Source organism: Malurus melanocephalus, unplaced genomic scaffold (genome assembly GCF_030028575.1).
Source record: "Malurus melanocephalus ecotype Western Australia unplaced genomic scaffold, MMel_1.1 scaffold_5, whole genome shotgun sequence".
In the NCBI taxonomy this organism is placed as follows: Eukaryota; Metazoa; Chordata; class Aves; order Passeriformes; family Maluridae; genus Malurus; species Malurus melanocephalus.
The window spans coordinates 4,548,610-4,568,807 of NW_026623237.1; the positions used below are offsets into that span (position 1 = coordinate 4,548,610).

The 20,198-nt window shown below is 39.1% G+C and overlaps 3 protein-coding genes across 3 annotated transcripts in view; 1 reads left to right on the forward strand and 2 right to left on the reverse strand.

The window, feature by feature from the left end:
• BTBD9 (BTB domain containing 9) overlaps positions 1-4,337 on the reverse strand; it is a 112,307-nt gene extending 107,970 nt beyond the window's left edge. Inside the window, exons 1-2 of the mRNA XM_057370929.1 lie at positions 4,264-4,337; positions 2,307-2,473 (exon numbers count right to left, since the gene is read on the reverse strand). Coding sequence (XP_057226912.1) covers positions 2,307-2,388 — 82 coding nt within the window. The 5' untranslated portion in view covers positions 2,389-2,473; positions 4,264-4,337. The remainder of the gene's footprint in view (positions 1-2,306; positions 2,474-4,263) is intronic.
• Positions 4,338-7,804: 3,467 nt separating this feature from the next.
• Positions 7,805-14,619, reverse strand: GLO1 (glyoxalase I). The gene is made up of 6 exons (XM_057370942.1): positions 14,494-14,619; positions 13,425-13,507; positions 12,085-12,225; positions 11,218-11,285; positions 10,235-10,324; positions 7,805-8,318 (listed from the first exon to the last, which is right to left on the reverse strand). The coding sequence occupies exons 1-6, from the start codon at positions 14,572-14,574 to the stop codon at positions 8,230-8,232; spliced, it is 552 nt and encodes a 183-aa protein (XP_057226925.1). The 5' UTR covers positions 14,575-14,619; the 3' UTR covers positions 7,805-8,229.
• A 3,471-nt stretch (positions 14,620-18,090) lies between these two features.
• The window catches only part of DNAH8 (dynein axonemal heavy chain 8), a 114,262-nt gene continuing 112,154 nt past the window's right edge, over positions 18,091-20,198 (forward strand). Inside the window, exons 1-2 of the mRNA XM_057369934.1 lie at positions 18,091-18,282; positions 18,931-19,065. Coding sequence (XP_057225917.1) covers positions 18,091-18,282; positions 18,931-19,065 — 327 coding nt within the window. The remainder of the gene's footprint in view (positions 18,283-18,930; positions 19,066-20,198) is intronic.

Sequence of the window (20,198 nt, forward strand, 5' to 3'; positions counted from 1 at the left end):
TGCTGTCCGAATTGCTGGTTCCATGTACTATTCYAAACCATCTGTTTCAAACACAAATACGCTGAGCACAGAAAATACAAGACTAAAATGATGGCYACAAGAYTCCAGTTGAGGAGGCCTTTCAAAAGCTTGAGTGACTCAAAGYGCTGGGGACTGTCACCTTTACAAAACCATGTTCATGCCTTTTGTGAGCATGGGTAACACCAGTGCACTGAAGAAACAAACTCACCTACTGTTTACTAGTACAGATTTCCAATGCAAGTTTTGTCTGTATTGTCGATTTTTCCTATAAAGCAAACCAGGGAGACAGTCCTGCCTTCAAAATACAGAACCAAATGATACATGACTGTGTCTTCCTAGGCTCAATTAATTAATGGTATGAATTCAAGCAACCCTTGAAGTGATGTACACAGTTCTTGTTTGAGGAAGTAAGACATAATAACCTCTAGTTGTGCTAAGTTGCTACGAGCTCACAATCTCCCTGCATAGTGAAACACATCTTTTTTCTAATGCAATTCAAAAGTACTATTTATGATTTAAAAAAAAAGATGGATGCTGCTAAGAGCTGGGACAAAACCCTTCCTAAAGATCCCTCTGGCATCTTCCATCATCAAACAACATCACTCTTTCAGAGAATATAGGTGCTTACTCTTCCTGGCAGTCAAAGAACATGCCATTWACAAGCTGTTGCCAGCATCATAACCTATTTCCAGGAAGTATTCAGAGCTAATTAACCGCTTCAGGAGTCAGCTGCTGCAGCTTTGGTCATGACACAGAAATAAAAAAACAAAACAGTCTTCTCAGTGATTTTGAGGCACCATTAGAACTGCAACAATCTGAAAAGGCATTTGTTAAGTCCTAAGGCTTAGAAAGCACTTGAACAGCCCCACTGAAAGCCCCGCAATTYGGTGGCCATCTTCAACAGCAGCACGTGAAAAATGCAGCCTAGTATKCACTACATAGGCAGTATGCAACACTACATAATGTGTATTGTGCCTCGAAAAACAACAAACCCCTCCAAGCTTTCAGTTTCTTGCATTTCTACTCAGTAAGTAATCGGTAACATGTTATGGTATACAAAAACATGATCGAGAAAATGCAGCAACAACAGCAAAACAGTGATTATGTCCTTACTAAACAATTCTCAGCTGCAATGAAAGGTCAGCACTTAGACTCTTCCTCATGTAGGCTAACACTCAAGAATCTTCTGAAAAGCAGTGCTGTTTCAATGAAACATGGCAGTGTTGTTTTTATACCAGGCTCAGAATAGCAAATTTGAGAAATTTATCATAAGTAATTTTAAAAAAGTTTATGAAAATGAAGAATGCTTACTTAATTGATAACTCTATCAAAACTTTAGAAATAAAGGTAAGTAAACAGAATATATTTAGAATTTTTTTTAAATAAGGCTGGATTATAAACAGTGAGCAAACAATTGCATATCCTTGAAACACTTCATTCCTTCATCATTAGTTTGCACACAGCAAGATAATATTTTTATCAGAATTAAACAAAGAGAATTTTCTTAAATGTAATTCTTTTACACTGCTCTTTTATCTAAAAATAGGAACTGGTTTTCAGTTGATTTGAAGGCATTTGAGTAGTATTTGAATTTTTTGTAATTCATTACTTCACAGATAGTTTGCTATATTGTAAATAAATTCCATCAAAATTATTACTTTAATTTCAATTTCTATTACCACATACTGCCAGAACATGAGAGATGTAACAGTAACACTATTGTACAAACAAAAATAATAASACTACTGTACAAACAAAGTTGAAACTGAGTGAAAATTATAACAAAAAATACCCAACCAAGTTTTGATACTTAGTATCCAAAAATGGAAACAACATAAACAACCGGTGAGGCTTTATAAACACAGAATATGAAAGCTCAAATAAGTTCAWCTTACAGAACTTTCAAGTCTCATCTCCAATCCTTCCATTGTGAAAGGATTAAAATAAAAGCAGATGGTAACATTAATGGTAATTAACCACACCATCCAATGACAACATTCTAAACAGCAATTTAGTACCAAAAAATGTTTTGACTTCAAGCATAGGCAAAGTTATGCCCTGCTCACCTGCAAACACATTCCTGTCACTTAAGTGCTGTAGTGCTAACATTTTACATTCTGCTCAGATGCTTTCCTGGGCCAGAAGAGCAGGAATAAGTTTAGCTAAGTACAACGAACAATATACTTAGTGCAGATTATTTATTAACACATATATAAAATTAATCTGGTTAAAATGCCATACAACTAAACCATTAAAATMTCAAGAAAACACATCAGTCCACTCACCAGTGAAGCTGTCTGAAGACCTACAGTGAACGTAGCCTGTAGGCAGATTCCCAGCTTCCTGGAAATTAGGGTTCTTCGCCATTCTGAACAACAGACAGATTGAACAGCAAGCTCATAGAAACGTTATTCACCAACATCCAGCTGCACAGCAACAACTGTACCATTTCCTGGAATAACACATGAAATACACACCATCAGGAATTATGAGCACAAAGCCTTAAGACAAATTGAGAGAGATGAACATTTCTGAATTCAATTTTTTGTGGAAATAAATTCTTAAAAAAACCTTCAATTTTAAAGGAAAACTTCTAATAGTATTAGAACACAGCAATAGTATTTATTTTTTGAGTAATCATAATTTAACTTTGACATTCATATTTTTAGCAATCACAGAAGACAGTAATATATTTCCATTCATGTTTTCATTTTAAACCACAAAAATKTCTTCCTTTCTGCTACAGCATTAACATCCCTGAAAACCATTTTCCCACATGGGTGTCCTAATTAAACCAGTTCTATGCAAACTGTATCACTCTCGCTCATTCCCTACACAGCCAAAATTCTCTAAGYGTTCTTGCCTAGCTAAATGTTTTGGGGGTTCTGTTTGGGTTTTGGTGGTTTGTTGTTTTTTTTTTTTACAAAACTTGAGGCAACTGCAGAGCTTTCTCTTGCGCAAGCCTTTTCTATAAACAGGAAAACAAAACAAAACTGTAGGGTGAGCAAATACAGAAATATAGAAGCTTTACTTGCTTAAACACATAACYAATATAATGAGTCTCTCTCAGCAAGTATAAATTATTGTTAACCTTCCCATCAAACCTGCCAAGAGGAAAAWTAAACTGTATTTATATCTTGATCTATGAATACTCATAAGAGTCACTCTAATCTTCTTTACAGGATATGTTTAAGAGATCACAGAAGGAGGTAAAAAAAAATTTTATGTAGTCTCATGAACTAGGAAGTAACCACACCTTAATCCTGCAAATCAAAACCAGCTATTTGACAGTCTCCTCATTTTTGAGGAACAAAATGTAGCATGCAAATATCTTCCCTATAAGTAATGTATGTTGACAAGTTGGCCTGTGTTATCAAAATATATTCAAAAGCCATTTATGAAAATTCTTGGGGTCTTTTTTTTTTGTTAAATATGAGCTAACATGCCAACAGAACAGTTCAAGCACCTGATTTACAGATTTGTAACAGAAGCCACATCAAATACACCTGCATTGTAAATAGGCTCAAATTAAATCCTAAAACACATAAAATATTAAGTGTTTTAGCACGGGGCTCTAAGAAGGTCTGTGTGCTGCGCTTTAAAAACACATCGGCAGWGATCATCGGCAGATTGCTAACGAGTTAAACCAACTTCTTTGTTGTTTTATTAAGCCTGATAATATGTCTTCTAAGTTRAGAGTAATTTCAATGAATCACAGTAGTGCGTAACTTGCAGAGTGTTAAACTACTACGACACCAAAGCAGCARGGAAAACACTGAGTACCGAGAGAGCGTCAAAATACTGAACTCATAATTTTTAACAAATAAAACTGAAGCTGGATAGSCACAACAGGGCCTTGAGCAGCCAGCCAGAGGTGGGACCGGGGGGGCAGGAGGAGGGGGCGGCAGGTGAGACAGGCGCGGAGCCGAGACGGCGGCCAGAGCCGGCGATGCTCCCAAGGTCGCGCCCGGGATAGCCCGGGCCGCCCGGGAAGGCGACCCCCGTCCGCTCGGCCGACCCCTCCCTCGCCTCCACAAAAAGCCGCTTCAGGTGAAATCGCTTCACCGCCAAACGCGCCCAGCGCCTTCCCCGGACGGCAGCGCTCCCGCAGCCCGGCCCGACTCGCCCTGCCCGCGCCCGGTGGGTGCCGCCACCGACAGCACCTCGGCCCAGGCAGCCCCGGGACCCCGCTCAGGCTCGGGGCCGCGCCCGCCCCTCCCGCGCCCCTCCCGCCGGACTCACCGGCCCCGCCGCCGCCGAGGCCTCCTCCCCCCGCCCGCCGCCGTCACTACGTCACCCGGCGGCGCGCTGACGTCAGCAGGCAGCAGCGGCCTCCGTGTGACGCAGCGAGCCGCGCCGCGGGAATGGAGCGCTCTGCGGCCGCCGCCGGCCCTGGGTTCCTGTTCCGGCCGCGGAGCGCAGGGGCCGGGACACGGCGGGCCGGACCGCAGGGGCTGTGAGATGGCGACTGCTGTTTAACCTTCCCCGCCGCCCCCGTCCGCTGCTCCGTGGCTACATTCAAAATCCCTGTTTCCTTGGTAACAGCGTGCGTACCTCCYGCCCTTCGGTGCGTGTCCTGCTTTCCTGCGTCAGGAGAGCCTCTCCAAGCGGGAACGGGGAATGTGGGCCTGTCGCTACGTAACCGTGGGATTGACTTCTATTGGACTGCATGAAGCTAAATTTAAGCCCTTCGAGAGGCAAAACACTACACGCTATTTAATTCCATGCTTTATTTGGCAGAAGTTTTTTCTTGGAAGAAGTAAAAATAGTGGTTGGTAATCAGTGAGAGCGTGAAATAATTTCAAAAGTTTTTCTGCGTCTAAAATACTGCAATATTGTTGCAGGTTAAAAGACAATTTATTAAGTGCTTTTCTTTMGTGTTTTTAGTTTATCCTTGGATTTCAGCCCTGAGAATACTAGTTTTAATTGTTTCTCACTATGACAAACAGCAGTAACWTTTTCAAAAAAACCCAAACCCATACCTCGTGCAGTTTATGATAACTGCTGTAACTAGTTTGTAGATGCCAGTGCTTTTTGACAAGTTTCCTCTTTATTAYCTCATAATCTATCATGTCTACACTTTGTCAAGAATGTAAAAAAACATGGATCAYTCCAAGATTAGCMAACRTACTCAGAGTAAGTTTTATTTGATTACTACTTAGAGAAGTTTTAGGATAGCCTGCTCCTACTTCCGTAGTTATCCATTGTACTACATTATAGGGAAGAAGTGTGCTAATGTATATACAAACAATTCCATGGGTGAGGGTATGGGTGTTCAAAGGCTTTTATTGTCTGCAACAATTTCACCCCGCAGGTTTGTTACAGAACCCAGCCTATTTCCYGAAATAGACAAATAGGGTCCGCACAAGCCTGAGTTTCTGAACTTGGGGGAAAAYGACGTTTAAGGGTTAAGGGGCAAATATGTGATACACGGTTCGGGAAGGCTGTAACACCTTACTTCCTAGTACCCTCAGCCARTGGGGAAAGGAAGAAGGSAAAATGCGGCCGGATGTTTAGGATAAAAGGAGGCTACACCCTGCGAAACCGAGAGAGAAAATCCCGCGGGCCTATGCCCCAGTGGACTCTCCCTTTATTGGAATAAAGTTGTAGGACTTCTCTGTCTCCTTTATGGACACTGGCTTTACATAGCGTCATTTTCCAGACACTATGCTMGTCTGGTAGGGACATGCAGTTTCTTTCATGAACAAACAGTTCTCAGATACAACATTGGCAGCCTTTGCACTTTTTTATCTGAGATACCCATTCAAAAGAATCCTCGCTGCCTCCACAACTTTCAGATTGGGAACATGCAGGGGAATGGGCACCTCAGCCACAACCCCAAGCATGTTTAATTGTTAGTGTGAAAAAAAAAAAAAAGTTCTGAAATGAAGTTAAAAGAACTAAATTGAATAGAATGAAATTCAGTGATATAAACCAATGTAATGATATTAATTGAAATCTCGAGATTTCTTTTCCTGGACTGAAGAACTTTCATTTCAGGAAAGGAAATGAAAAGAYGAATTAAGGAACWAAGTTAAATGAAAGGAAATWAAATGAAATTAAATTTTWWAAAAAATTCTGAAACATAGTGAAAACAATTAAATGGAATGGATTGAAATGAAGTGCAGTGACACAAACCAAAACTTAATGAAATTCTATTCACTGCAATTTCGAGATTAAATTTCATTTCATGAAATGAAGAATTTTCACAAAATTAAATGAGAAGTCAAGGAATTAAGTGAAATGATAAGACAGGAAAGGAAATAKAATGAAATTAAATGAAATTGAAAAWAAAATTCTGAAACTAATTGAGAATAATTAAATGGAATKATGTAGTTCAGTGGCATGAACTGAAACAATGAAATGGTAATAGGGAAAACCTCAACATTTCATGTTTTTCACTATTATAATTTTATTACGTTTCATTCATGTCACTGCACTTCATCTCATTCCATTTTACCTCATTTCAGAATTTTCCTTTTTTTCATATTTCCTTTCCTGTCTTTTYATTYCACTGCATTCCTTGTTTTTTCCTTTGCTCCTGCCTTTTCTGTCTTCCTCAGGTGGGGACATGCAGTGTCTCTTACCAATAAACTTCTCAGCTAAAGATTGGCCTTGCTTGCATTTAATTTCATCAGAGATATCCATTCAAAAGACTCCCTCGCAGTTTCCCGTAGCAGAATGTGACAACACCCTTTGACTTACTCATCTGAGTTACGAGCGATCCTGGTTTTAATTAATGGATTCCATACAATTGGGTCAATAGCTTTTCTAGTCACACCTRTATTTTGAAGCGTAGTGAAAAAAAGACTGAATGGAACACTGTGTTGATAAAATATGAACCACCACGATGACATGCTCGTAAAACTTTTGAGATTGTCTTTACTAAAATATTTAATCAAGTCCCACAGTTAATCTTCACTACATGAACTCCTGATTCATGTTCTTTTAGCACCAGATTCCTTCAAAAGAAAGAATCTTCAAAGCAAAAGAGCCTTTCAGTCGTCTGGAACTCAGCTATGAGCAAAGAAGCAAGTCATAGCGCTTTAAAATTTTTTGTAGTTTTCATCAATGCTTTATTGAGAAGTGGACTGCAATGCCATTACCCTATTCATTAGCCATTTATTCCACTGTACATTGTTTGATAGCCATGTAACTGMAGAAATGGAAGTTAAGTGCTACTCAAACCAGAGCCAGACAAGGCAGAAGGTTTTTCTTGTTGCAAGAAAAGGATTTCAAACACTGTTTATGACATGTGAAACTGCATAGAATCAAATTATTTGTGTAGCACATGTAAATTGTACCTGCCTTCCTGCTGCTTGCAGGTACATACCAATATTTGTTTGGGAGGGCAGATTAACTGTCTAGTGGTAGGAAACTTTTTCATTTATTTCCTAAGGCAGAATAGGCAGAGCACTTAAATCAAATCATTTATTTCCTAAGGCAGAATAGGCAGAGCACTTAAACCTCTGGCTTCTATTGAAACAAAAATTTTAAGTTCTTCCTACTATTGAAAGAGACAAAAAGGGTCACTGTGAGTTAGCATCTGTGAGACCTTTTCTCTTGACTGTCAATCAGCAGCCAGGAGCTGAGCTGAAAGACTGAATTCTTTCTGCTGTACAGATTTATTGCCTCWACAAAATTTCTTGTTGCAAGACTGTTAAAGGCTGCTCTTTAAAAAGAGTTTTGCCTGCAATATTATAAGTAAGATAATGACTTTTATAAGCGCGCTATTACTCCTTCAGTCAAAGTTAGTGTGGCATTTTATTTTCTAGTATACAAGATAGGGCATGAAGGCTTCAGGATCTTTTGACTTCATAAAAAAATATTCTGAAGTTTCTTTTTTCCTCCTTGTTGATGCTTATCAGTAGTAATACAGGATTTGCTGTTCATCAGTGTGAAATGCAGTGAATTTCTGGCCACRTATCTTTTGACAATATTTATTGAAATATTATCATAATGAATGTTCAAGAGGAGAATCTGTGTTAAGTGCTTTTCCAGAAAATTATTGAGTATTCCTAACTGGAAACACATTGCAGGAGCATCACAGGACAAGAAAAAAAGAATCCAAGTGAGGTCCCAGGGGATAGTTTTGGAGGAGACTCTGARCATGACTGATTCCTCTCTACTAAGCAAGAATTTCACAAACACAGATTTTCTCCAGGAGAGTGAAAGTGGGCATCTCTTACAGAATACACTTCACTAGAACTAAGTGAGAGTCACCATATGGTTAGGATTCAAAATTTCAATCCAGTAGCCATCAGGATCCTGAACAAATGCAAGTCCTTTCATTTTACCTATTAAAAAAAAAAAAAAAAAAAAAAAAAAAAAAAAAAAAAAGGTGAAGTTAAGACTACATGACTGGTTCTTAACATCAAATATGACTACTTTGAAAGTTAATTTTCCTTTCTTCCTTTTGTACAAAAAATCTGTTCAAATTTAGACAGATAATTCTAAAAACATCCAGATTAGTTTCTAATCAGCATTAGGTCTTTGTATGCAAAACTCTCAATCCTACTCTCAACAAAGCTGTAGTTAAAAGACACTTTGGAATTCCATCTACTGTTGAGTGAAGTCTTTTTCATATGCCCCTCTAAGTGTTCTTCCTCAAAACTCAGAGAAATATTTTTGTGCTCCAGGGATATTTTGACATAYTTTCTTGAGCAGGCTTTGCTGGTATAAAACCCTGCATTCCTCTGCTCTGTTCATCTCCCATCATTCCCGACTCCACACTGAAATTGTACGATAACATTTCAGCTCCTGATGTGGTTTACAGTACATTTTTGCATCGCTTCATAAAGCAAAGAAATGCAGGATGGGATTGTTTTAAATTTTACTGTTGAAGAAAATACTCATTAAAACAGGATCCCCATAAGTTTTTTCAACAATAAATCAGGATAGCGCAGCTTAAAATGTTTTCTTAAACATGTTAACCAATGCTTGTAGTTACACTTGCTCTGTTAAACTATTTACTGTAACAGAACCAGCCTAGCTCTTAATGTATTTCCAGTTACMACAACTGAGAGAATAGATGTTTGATCACTAAGGTTGGAAAACAGACCCCACACTGGATCTCCCAGCCTGCTYCGCAAACAATATGAAGTCCAAAACTCTCTCCTCTTCCTTAGCATTGCTGTATGAATTTTGTTTCTAAATTTTAAAGAAGAGCTTTCGCTCTCTTCCAACCCCTTGTCTGCTTCAGGAGTCTTTCCTGTGATTCCCTCCATTTACAGTCTAAGCTTGAGCTTCTCTGTACTTCATTCCTATCACTGCCCAGCTCTAAGTCAGCAACTCTCAAGCCTCTCAGGGTTTAACAAAAGAACAAATTTTAAAAAGGCTCATAAACTCTCAAATGCTAGAAATACCTATTYTGAAACCTGTGTTCAAGTTAAGCTTTCAGCTATATTTCTTATTTTGCTTCAGCTGAGAACACAACAAGATGAAAATAATTTAAATCTCTTTTCCATTAGTAGTATTGCATGTCTGTTTTCAAATGCATCAGTCCTAGTAATCTTATGAGGTCTTTTTATGAAAGAGAATCCAGTTGAAAAATGCAAGACTTTTCACCACTCCTGCATCATTTTGGGATATTTGGACATAGACATTCTTTGGTTATGTACTCTAAACATTTGTGCTATACATTATACATTTTCTGGTAAAAGTTATGCCAGTTAATTATGATACAGACTAATGAAGTTATTCCTACCAAAGCTGACAGAACAGTTAAAAATATAATAACTAGTAGGTTGTATAGTAGGTGTTAGATGAATTTACATCAAAATAGCCAGAAAAGTCAAGAAYTACTCAGTTTTAATGGGTGGGAGCAAGTACGTTGTCTGACTCATTTTCAAATGACAAGAACCAAGCAGATGTGCCGTGTGAATTTGATCCGTATTACAGTACATTCTGCAACAACTCTAGGCAGCAGTATACATGACATGTAAATTATAACATCAACAGAGCAGGTCAATTTTACTGAAGGGCAAGCTGCATACAGAAGGCATGTAGCAGACTGATGTATTATTGTGACTGGGATGGATTTATTGCCAGTTTCGCCCACTCTATAAGGGGGTGCAGGAGTAACTGGATCTAAATAGCTCTAAGCAGTGGCAACTACTAGAAACACATTACCTAGCATTCCAGGAAGACCTACTAGACAGAGTATTTTAAAACCAAGTAAAAAAAATTACTTGCATTTCTGATCAAGACTTACCATCATCTGGTTTCTTCACAAATTTCACTCCTAGGTCTTCAAACCTCTTACAAGCTTTATAGACATCAGGAACGGCAATTCCAATGTGTCCTGTGCAAGAAGGTAAAAAGAGTGAAGTACATTATAAGTATTGCTGGGTGTTTGGGAAAAAAGTTTGCTCAGTATTTCAAGCTGTTRTTCACATAAGATACGACTGTATTTAAGAAAAACTTCCAGAAAGAAGAGCATTTTGGATACTAACATTAATAYCCTTCAAAGAGTTGTCTTTTCATAATGCCTTTTAAATAAGAATTTTATAGTTGAAGTAYCTTATTTTGTTTAGACAAGAACTTTATTTAGAGTAGGAAAAAAGATTTTCTATCTGTTTTATCTGTATTTTCTTCATTGAAGCACAGTTCCATAATGGGATTTYGTTATATTTGCTGTGTTTAACAGCACATGGAGTTTATTAATGCTGTATTTGCAGAGACTGACACTAGTGCTATGCAAAGCCTGAGCTTACAAATCAATTCAGAAGCTTTAAATTCAAGTGGCTGGACTGAGTGTAAAACTTCTTTTCCAAGCAGTGACCTTTCAAGSGCTCAGAGTATCAGATCAAGTCACACAAATTATATCCTCAGTGCTACAGACAAATGAAATTGTCCTTCTAGTTTAAAATGGGTAACTAGTGGATCATACAGTGGAAATCCAAGTGGAAATCAGTTTAAACACCATGATAACCTARTATACAAGCACAACTGGTGTTATTAATTCAGTAATTACCATTAGCATACGTTTACTTGCCAAAGGATTAGATTCATGATAAAGAGTGTAACTTGGGTCATTACTCTGAAACAYATTGGTTCATTTATTTTCATCATGTTTGACAGTATACATATTCAAAGAAGAGAGATAAAGGATGAGAGGCAAGTTCCCTTCTTTACAGGAGCTASTGAATTTTATTTCAAAGCTTAAAAACTATAAATACAAGACTAAAGACATACCAAATCCTCGGGGATCTGAATTGCCATTGTGATAAGACTGACTGTCATCATTTTCAGTGCCCCAGTTGCTGTAAAAAGTAATTATTACATATTGAAGAAAAGCATCAAAATTAACAAATCCTAAATGTTCAGTCTCCTTGGCAAGGTAAGATGTTTCTCTTAAGAAATCAGAGAATTTCATGTGTTGGCTTCATTCATTAAATCACAAAGACCTTCCCCAGTCACAGGGTCTAGGGACACATAGCCTTGGGGCTAATCCAGTCATGTTCACATTTCTTCACTAGTATTTAGGGTCTACATTTGAATGAGTCACAAATACTCCTGTCTCGTTGAGATGGGAGAAGGTTGTGCTGTACAAATCAGTTCATCTGCCTGTCACTGGGGAACAAGTGAGGGTAGCAGGTCCTGCAGTTCAGTAGGGCAGCATTGGGGAGATTCTTTCTGCACAATTACAATGATTAGCAACATTAACCAAATTATCCTGTTTACAGAAAGCATATGTTTTGACTTAATACCCCTCTAGATTAGATYCCAAAAGCAATTGTTATCCATTATTGGGATGCTTTCTGGATTCAAAGAAAGGTCTAACCACACTGGGTTTCCCAAAATTACTTACCCAGATGGCATGCATACAAAATTAATTAAGTATTATTTCATATTTATGTTCACCTAGCAGTTCAAAAGCTCTGAAGAGGAAGATTAAGCTTTCAAAGTATCCAATCTCAAACATGTTTTAAGGCTATATGACAGGGAAGATGTATCCACAGTATTGATTAAATTTTTATTCAATCTAATGGGATTTACACTTATCCAATACTGTTTAATCACTGTTAGCTAAATATCAWCTCTCATTATATAACTACTTACTGTGTCAGTTCGAGTGTAGCTTTTCTAGAGAAGGTCCAAGGTGTTCTCTCAGCTTTATCTTTCGGGATATCMTTTTTATCTTCATACCCCAGGAAATAGAGTGAGAACTTCATAGTAGGAAAGTCAAATTTTTGAAGCAGTCTAAATGGCAACAATTATTTTGAAATAGTAACTTAAAGGGTAGTCAGGTAGGTTGCAAATAAACCAAGATTGCTTCCCCAAGGAAGAATTATTTCCATGAATTTATGTTTTTCAGTAATCCACACCTTAAAATAGCTACATTATAAACTATCAAATAAAAACACTCCAGAACATACTAAAAATCTTCAAAATTTAAAAGAATCAGAKGTTTAAATAATAAACTACCAGCAACTGACAAGTCAGTACAAAGGGTTACATATTGAGGTTGTCACTCTGTTACTTTACTGTAYTTTCACAGGAAAAACTTKAATMATTTTAAAATTTCACCAAGGAATARAAAGATCTACTTTCAATCTTACTCATTCTGGAGAGCTCACTGGCACCAAAGTTTAAGAACACAGCAAACAAACCTTTAGATTAAATACATTTACAGTTTCAATAGCTAGCTATAATGATAAAATCCCTTTCAGATGCAACAATTTAATCAATTAAAAACATGAGGCATACATTTTTATGCAGGACATTTAACTGGAACAAGCAGGCATGCAAAATTAATCTAATTTCTTTGTTACAAGGTATTTAAATTCTATTTTCACACATTATCGTGGAAGTAATTTATTTTACTTTAGTCTGGACTCCTTTCAAGATGTTTAAAAACATTGTATTTTGTTTTCAAGTAACTTTGGCTTTGAAATGCCAAGAATGCACAAAAAGCCTCAGCATAAAYGTGTTAAGCTACTGCAGGGCATCTGCCTCCCAAAAAACTTCTCCAAAAGACTGAGCTTGGACCTTCTCTTCACCCTGTATTGCCTTGTTCTCATATGACTGGAGGTAATCGTAAGCCATCTCTGAGAACTAGAAAACAAACTTAATTTCAAGATTTTTAACAATGACTCCTTATTATAAGCACAGTCAAAAAAGTTACCAGTTAGCTGCAGGCTCAGTGAAGAGGAAGTAAGCAAGCTGTACACTGATAATTAATGACCTATTTAAGAAAAAAAGATATTTCTAGTCAAGGCCAATATTAGTTCATTTGCAGTTTAGTCATTATTGCCAGACTATCCAAATGAGCATCAGCTGATGGGCTAGCATTGTTTACGTAGTTAGACCAATTAGTACAATTACATCCAAAAAAATAATTCTTTTCAGAAGAACAGRAAAAAAACCCACACGTATTGTGGCATACAAATTCTACTCACGTCATTCCAAGTACTCTTGTATAAAAGTCCAGTGACTTCTTAGGATCCTTTACTCTTAACATTGTCTGCTGAAACATGAAATCCTGTGGGGAAAAAGTTTATCCTTTATACATCAACCAGAATTGAATTATGGGTATTAACAAAGATGYCACTGAGTAAGGCATCTAAAACCAGCAGGTTCAGAAATTACAGAGAASTACATTAAGTGTAAATAAAACCTTTTGTTCTGATTCTACACATTCAGGTTTGTGTTAAATAAGTAAATMAATAAATTACAATGTTTAAGACAACCCCATTAGTGGTATCGCTCAATATGTATTATCCGATGCATTACAAAAAGGTATCCTTATGTTTTTCTTTTATGGGGCTGTAGCATACATGAACAACTTCACACACAAGCGCAACAGACAAGTATATATTCAGTACTGAGCCTCCTAGACTTCTGAGCTCATTATTTTTATTATTTTATGGCACTGCTATTGAACTTCTGTCAAGCTCTATTGTATCTTGGCAGCAAAACCAGCCTACAATTCTGTAAGGATATTTTCTTGAAGCCACAGAGCAATTACATACCAGAGGCTTGGGAACGACTAAGTGGATAAAAGGTTAGTGGTAGGATAGTCGGTAGAGGTAAGGGGCAAAAAACCAGAAAAAATGCAATTACAAGACTCTCCTAATAAAAAGTAAAAACGCTTGGGGTATTTTGGGGTATWTTTTGGGACACCCTGCCAGGGACTTGCCCGGAGCGCTCGCTCAGAGCCAGGACAGGCGCGGCCGACCGCGCCACGGAGTGTCCAGGGGCCYCCAGGGACCAACCCGGCCCGTCCGCCCCTCGGCACGACCCGAAACGAAACCCGCTGGGCTACCCGACAAACGGGCCGTCAGGGCAGCTCCGTGCCCGGCCACCTTTCGCTGTCCCGCCGGTAGCCGGCGCGGCCCCATGCCGGCCCCCATGCACCGCACGTCCRCCCGCAGAGGAGCGTTCGGGGAGCGGGGAGGGGCGGGCACCGGCGCTGCCGCGGAGCAGCAGCCACAGCCCGGGGCGAGCCCGTCACTCCCATCCACCCACCTTCGTGCTGGCATCCGGCTCCGAGCAGGCGCTGTAGGCTGCCTCATCCGTGAGCCCGCTGGGCTCCGCGGGGGCCGCCATGTCGGGAGAGAGGACGGAAAGGAGGAGGAGGAAGGGGAGGAAGAGGAGGTGGGAAGGCGGTGCTGCGCTCTGCCCCGCCCCGCTGTCCTCGGGGCGTTGGGAGCACGTAGGTGCGACCGAAGTCTGCCGGTTCGTCCCGTAAGTCATAGCGAGTCCCTCAAGATCTGAATCAAACTTTTAAGTTTTTGTTTTGATGTTAGTCAGTAGCTATATCTGGACAGTTGTGGTTGCGCACCTGCATTGCGAACGTCGTATAATCGATACTCTGTTTTAAGGAAAAGAGAAAACAATCCCAAAATGCATGGGCTGTCTGGACGCGAACCACCAGGAGCGAAATCAGCAAAACTGAGCAGTAACTGGGARAGAGGTGATTCCKGCAATGGGCAGTCACRACCACTGACTCATTGACYACCTACTCAAAACGGACCCCAGAYTCAAATAGAAGGAAGAACTGTGCCTGTGGACTAATTAGCTTTAGAAGTGAGAGATATAACTAACAAATACAGTTTTGAATAATAATTAATATCAAGGGTATGCCAACGAATGCTGATGCCCTTGTTTGTTGAAATGTATAAATACTGTAATGTTTTGGTGATTGGGGAGCCAGCATTTTGTGCATTACCACCCAACTCCCTACTTTGAGCAAACTAGAATAAAAAATGGGAATACCTTGCCTCAGTGTGTGAATTGATGCTGCTCAGGTAACGAGCCCATGYTCAGGACAACATAAGGACCAAAGGGAAGGAGCCTTCCTGACTGTGGCTGAAGCATGGCATGAAAATGAGAATCCTCTGCACTCACCTGGCAATGCATCCCTTCAGTTGSCACTGGCAGGCCAAGGGTACACCACCAGTGCCAGAGCAGACACAGCTGATAACTCAGCTCCACTGGAATGGTGCTGCTTTTGTAAGTCCTGGCAGTATCAGGCTGTTTGGGAATCCTGCCTTGCCTTGTTACCACCATACACATGGCAGCCTCACTTTAGTATTGACAAAGGCTGATTTCTGGTTTAGCCTTCAGGCACTGGGGAAAGATTTCAAGGGGCATTTGTCACAGAATCACAGAACCAGGCAGATTGGAAGGGACCAGAGTGGACCTGTTCCAATCTACTTCTCAAGCACATGGATTGTGTCCAGATTGCGGGTTTTTTAATATCTCCAGTGAGGGACACTCCACAACCTCTCTGGGCAATGTTCCTGGGCTTGGTCACCCTCACACTTCCTCATATTCATAATAAGAACTTCCTTATATTCAGGTGGAACTTCCTGTGCATCAGTTTCTGACTTTTATCTCTTGCCCTATTGCTTGGCACCACAAAGAGCCTGGCTCCATCCTCTGGGCACCCTTTAGACATTTATACACATTGATGAGGCCCCCTYTCAGTCATCTCTTCAYCCTTCAGAGTWACGYRCTGTCCTKTAGTGTAAAAACWTYATTTCAGGCCTAAGAGGGAAGGATAACATTTGTCTCAAAAACACATAATAGAAACAACGATTGAATACTCTGTGGGGAAAAAAGAATAAAAAACTCCACACATTTTATAATCGAGAGGAAAGAGCAGCACAGCGTTCAATCTGCGTTACTCCAGTAACTTCCATAAGGACCTTTAACGGCACCAACCGCCCGGGCAAGCGGTGTCCAAATACGCGAGATCTCTGCAGGAGAACGGCGGCTCGGCTCCTCAGGGTGGAATTTAGGCCGCCCGCGCGATGGGCTGTCGGACACGCGGGCACAGCGCCCACGGCTCCCGGCCGGGCGTTGSAGCCGCCGCCCCGCAGCGGTTACCGGCTCCCGGTACCGGCCCCTGCCCCGGGCCCTCCGCCGCACCGGGAGGAGCCGCCCCGCAGCGGTTACCGGCTCCCGGTACCGGCCCCTGCCCCGACCCCTCCGCCGCACCGGGAGGAGCCGCCCCGCGGCGGCCGCTGGACCGCCCGCTCCGCCCGCTGCGGGGAGATCGCGCCCCGCTCCCCGCCCTGTGAGGAGGCACCGCTTCGGCCAGGTCGGTGAGGCTTCTCGCCTGCGTCTCTCTGCCAAAACTGAGGCACCTCAGCTTTTCAGAAGGAAGTCTCAAGTCTGTATTATCAATGCTCTGAGCTTGGGAATCCTCCACTTCTCCTCCCTCCCGCACCTCATCCTCCTGCAATCGTCCTAAAATGATGCATGCTCAAACCAGATCTATTTTCCTTGAATGAGCAGGTCCTGTAGAGCAGGTTTTTGGCATCCTGGAGGAAGGAAATGAGTTGTTAGCGTAAAAGCACGGACGTTGTTCCACTGAGTCGGGAGAGGTGGGCAGATGGAGTTSACAAAGGTTTTTGTAAAGTGTGAGAATCTCACCTGAGCCACCAGGTATCTTGAGTACAGGTTTTGAAGAGCCAGGGAGGATGCCAGGATGCAACTGTAGTCTTTGCGGGTTTTTTAAAGAAAGCTGCGAGAACCCCACCTCTCTCATCTTGTCCTTTAGGGGCAAGTATCAGCTAAAAGCGAACCAGTTGAAAGGCAAGGAAATTAACATCCAGCCTATTCAGCCTGAGTGGAAAAATCAAGGAGGAAAGTACCACTGCTAACCTTGTAGATAACCTAACCAGGCCAGTCATAGAAACATGAAGAAAAAGAAATATAAGTAATTTAGATTTCACTTTTTTTTCCTTTTTTTTTTTTCTTCTTCTTTTTTTTTTTTTTTTTTTGTGGTTTTTTTTTTTTTTTTTTTTGTTTTTTTGTGGTATTTTTACTTCAACAAAGAGGTGAACACTTTCTGCTGCAGATGATTGTATGCCTAAGACCATAGAAGAGCAGCCAATTTGTAACTTATTAACATGGGCAAAAATAAGGAGCTAGTAACGTACTACCTTGTGTTACTTTTTAGGTGTTGCTTTTCATGTTGGCCTCACCTTCGATTTTTTATTTCCTGAATCATGTAATAGTGTCTAAGAGAGTACGTAACACTGTTACAGCAGTGGTTGGCTGCCTTTAGGTCTCATATGAACGACTAAGGAATTCTTAATAGTTTTCTTGATCCTTATTGTAATAGTACACTGAGTAGAAGTAGCAATTTCTGTGTATGCAAGTCTTTTTGTAAATTCAGTTGCTAAATTTATATRTCTATTTTAAAAACTAAAATTTAAAGAAGCCATTTGTATTCAAAACCATTTCTAGTTCTCAGTAATCAGAGAGTAATTTCAGTAATTTCAGTAAACTGAAATTATTTCTATTTTAAAATGTATTTGCTATATAGTGTGGTGTTCACTCCACAAAACACACATATATGAAAAATTGGTTTTAAAAAATATGTCAATCTTCATATTGTCATTTGAAATCTATCATAAAAATATATATAAATGTCTGGCATTTTAAGAACTCGAAGAGGACTTGAGACCATTAAATTTATATACCTGAAAAGTCAGTCTTGAGATGCTCCTGTCTTCTTGAAAAGGTAGACTTGAAATCTTGAAATGTTTGAATTGTTATAAACATAATCTTTTTTTTTTTTTTTTTTTTTTTGAAATTTCAGCTTTCAGAATGGCGGGGTTACCAAAAAATACTAGAAAAGGTTCAATCGCTGGAGAAAGTACTGTCAGATCTTCTCACACTGGTCAACGATCAGGAAGCCTTTCCTCTTCTCAAGAGACTCATTCTTTGGGAAGTCAAAGTTTCTCTAAGATTTACCGCCCTAGTGGAGTTCCAAGTGTGCAGAGTTTCAAAGGAAGAAAGGTTATAAGTTTCTAGTCCTTTCCTTAGATWATTAAATTCAGTTTATATTAATCGTTAGTTTAAATTTTTAATTTATTGATTCTATTTTTGTTTAGACTCAATTCTTTTACTAAATTATTTCTGGCAGAAAGTGAGCTTTTTTTTCCAAGTTTGTAATATTTTAAAATTTTAAAGCAATCAAGATAGGAAGCAGGAGATATTAACTGAATAATTTACATTGAAGCAAATATGTTCTCAGCTTGCTATATAGTGCTATATAGCTATATAGTTCCTGCAAATATTTACCCACCCTAGATACTTAATTTTAAAYGGATATTTTAACCTTTCTGTAGTAATTTAATAAATTTAAATTTTGTTTGTGAGCAATGAAACCAGTTAATGTGACATAAAAATCTTAAAATACAGCTGTAGTATTCCTAATGTTTGTTTTTCCTTGGCATATCCTCAGATTTGATTTCACATCTTATAACAATAATAATTTGTAATTCTGTTAGCTTCTGGAAAGTTAGGTATTTTTAAAGAATAGGGTGTTTATGAAATTGTAAATACAAGACAGTAGAATTTAGCATTAGTTGCAAATTAAGTAGCAGGTCATTGTTGTGAAGGCTTTGTACATTTTTAGCTTGAAAGACTTGCTTAATGTTTTAGGCTCAATATGAAAGATCAAGAGAAGGTCGAAGAGCAAAAATTAATGCTTTATATAGATACATWTTTGAAGCTCTCGGTGCCATGGTAGGGTTAGACGTATCAGCTGTGGAAGAACTGATATTGGATGTCCCTTCGGTGAGTCTGCTTTGTATGCTTGTTGATTTAACWCATTAGTTAAAATATGTTGCAGATTATGCCTTTGGTATGAAGTGTTATCCATCATTTTGATTGTTTCTGCCAGAAAATGTGATTACTAAGGCACACAACTCATATAAAAGGGCACCTGTCTAAATCTTTCAGCTAAGTGTCCTGGCAGATTTGGAAATATCCTCAAGGTTTTTCATTGTGGCTTTTATGTCTTTCTCACCTCACAGAAAATATAAATACTGCTGTTATTTTGACCAAAGGTTTCTTGTCACATCTACCAGTTCCAACAAGTTTCATCTCAGACTGATGTTATTATCTTCTAATTATGATCATTTTTGTTTCTTAAGCAAGTTCTCAGTGAAATTCCAAAGATTCTGCAAAAATGTGTAACTTCATGTGAACATTTTGAAAATTAAGTGTTGTTAGTAATAAGAAAGAAGATGAATCCTACACCATTTAAATACTACAATTACATTTGAAAGACACACTAAACCATTTCAGTTTTGAGTGCTTTATGTTTGTTTGCTTAAAAGATTGGGTTAAGTGGGTTTGTAGAGTGTGTAGATCCAAAACCTGTGGAACTTCTGAAAGCTTTCATTATTTTTGCGTCTTAAGTGTTGTCTCCCACAATGTTTCAAAGTCTTTAAACAAACAGGAGCAAACAGTTAACCTGTACTTTTAGCAGATTATTAAAACTCAGTRTGGCTGTTGTGAATTCCAGGTATATTAATTTAAGAGTCTCATTAAGCTAACTTCTCTGATTGCATTGTTGTTATTTGACTGTTGCATCTGGTTGATGTTATTATTATCTGTTAGAGAGATTTGACTTAAAATTTAAAACTCAGCTAGATAGTATCTCCTTTGATCAAAAAATAAATTCTTAGAACTTCAGTTGTACAGTTACAAGCCAAATTTAGTGTTAATCCAAATTTGTTTGGGTTTTATTTATTGATATTTTTATATCATAAAATGTACTTAGCTTCATTTTGGTTTTTTTCTGCTTACACAATATAGAGGTGTGCTAAGTATTGTCCTTTTTTTCATTTGCTAAATAATATATCGTTTTAAATCATTCTGATTTAATGTGAAACTGATGTTCTACACCAAGTTTAACACTTGRG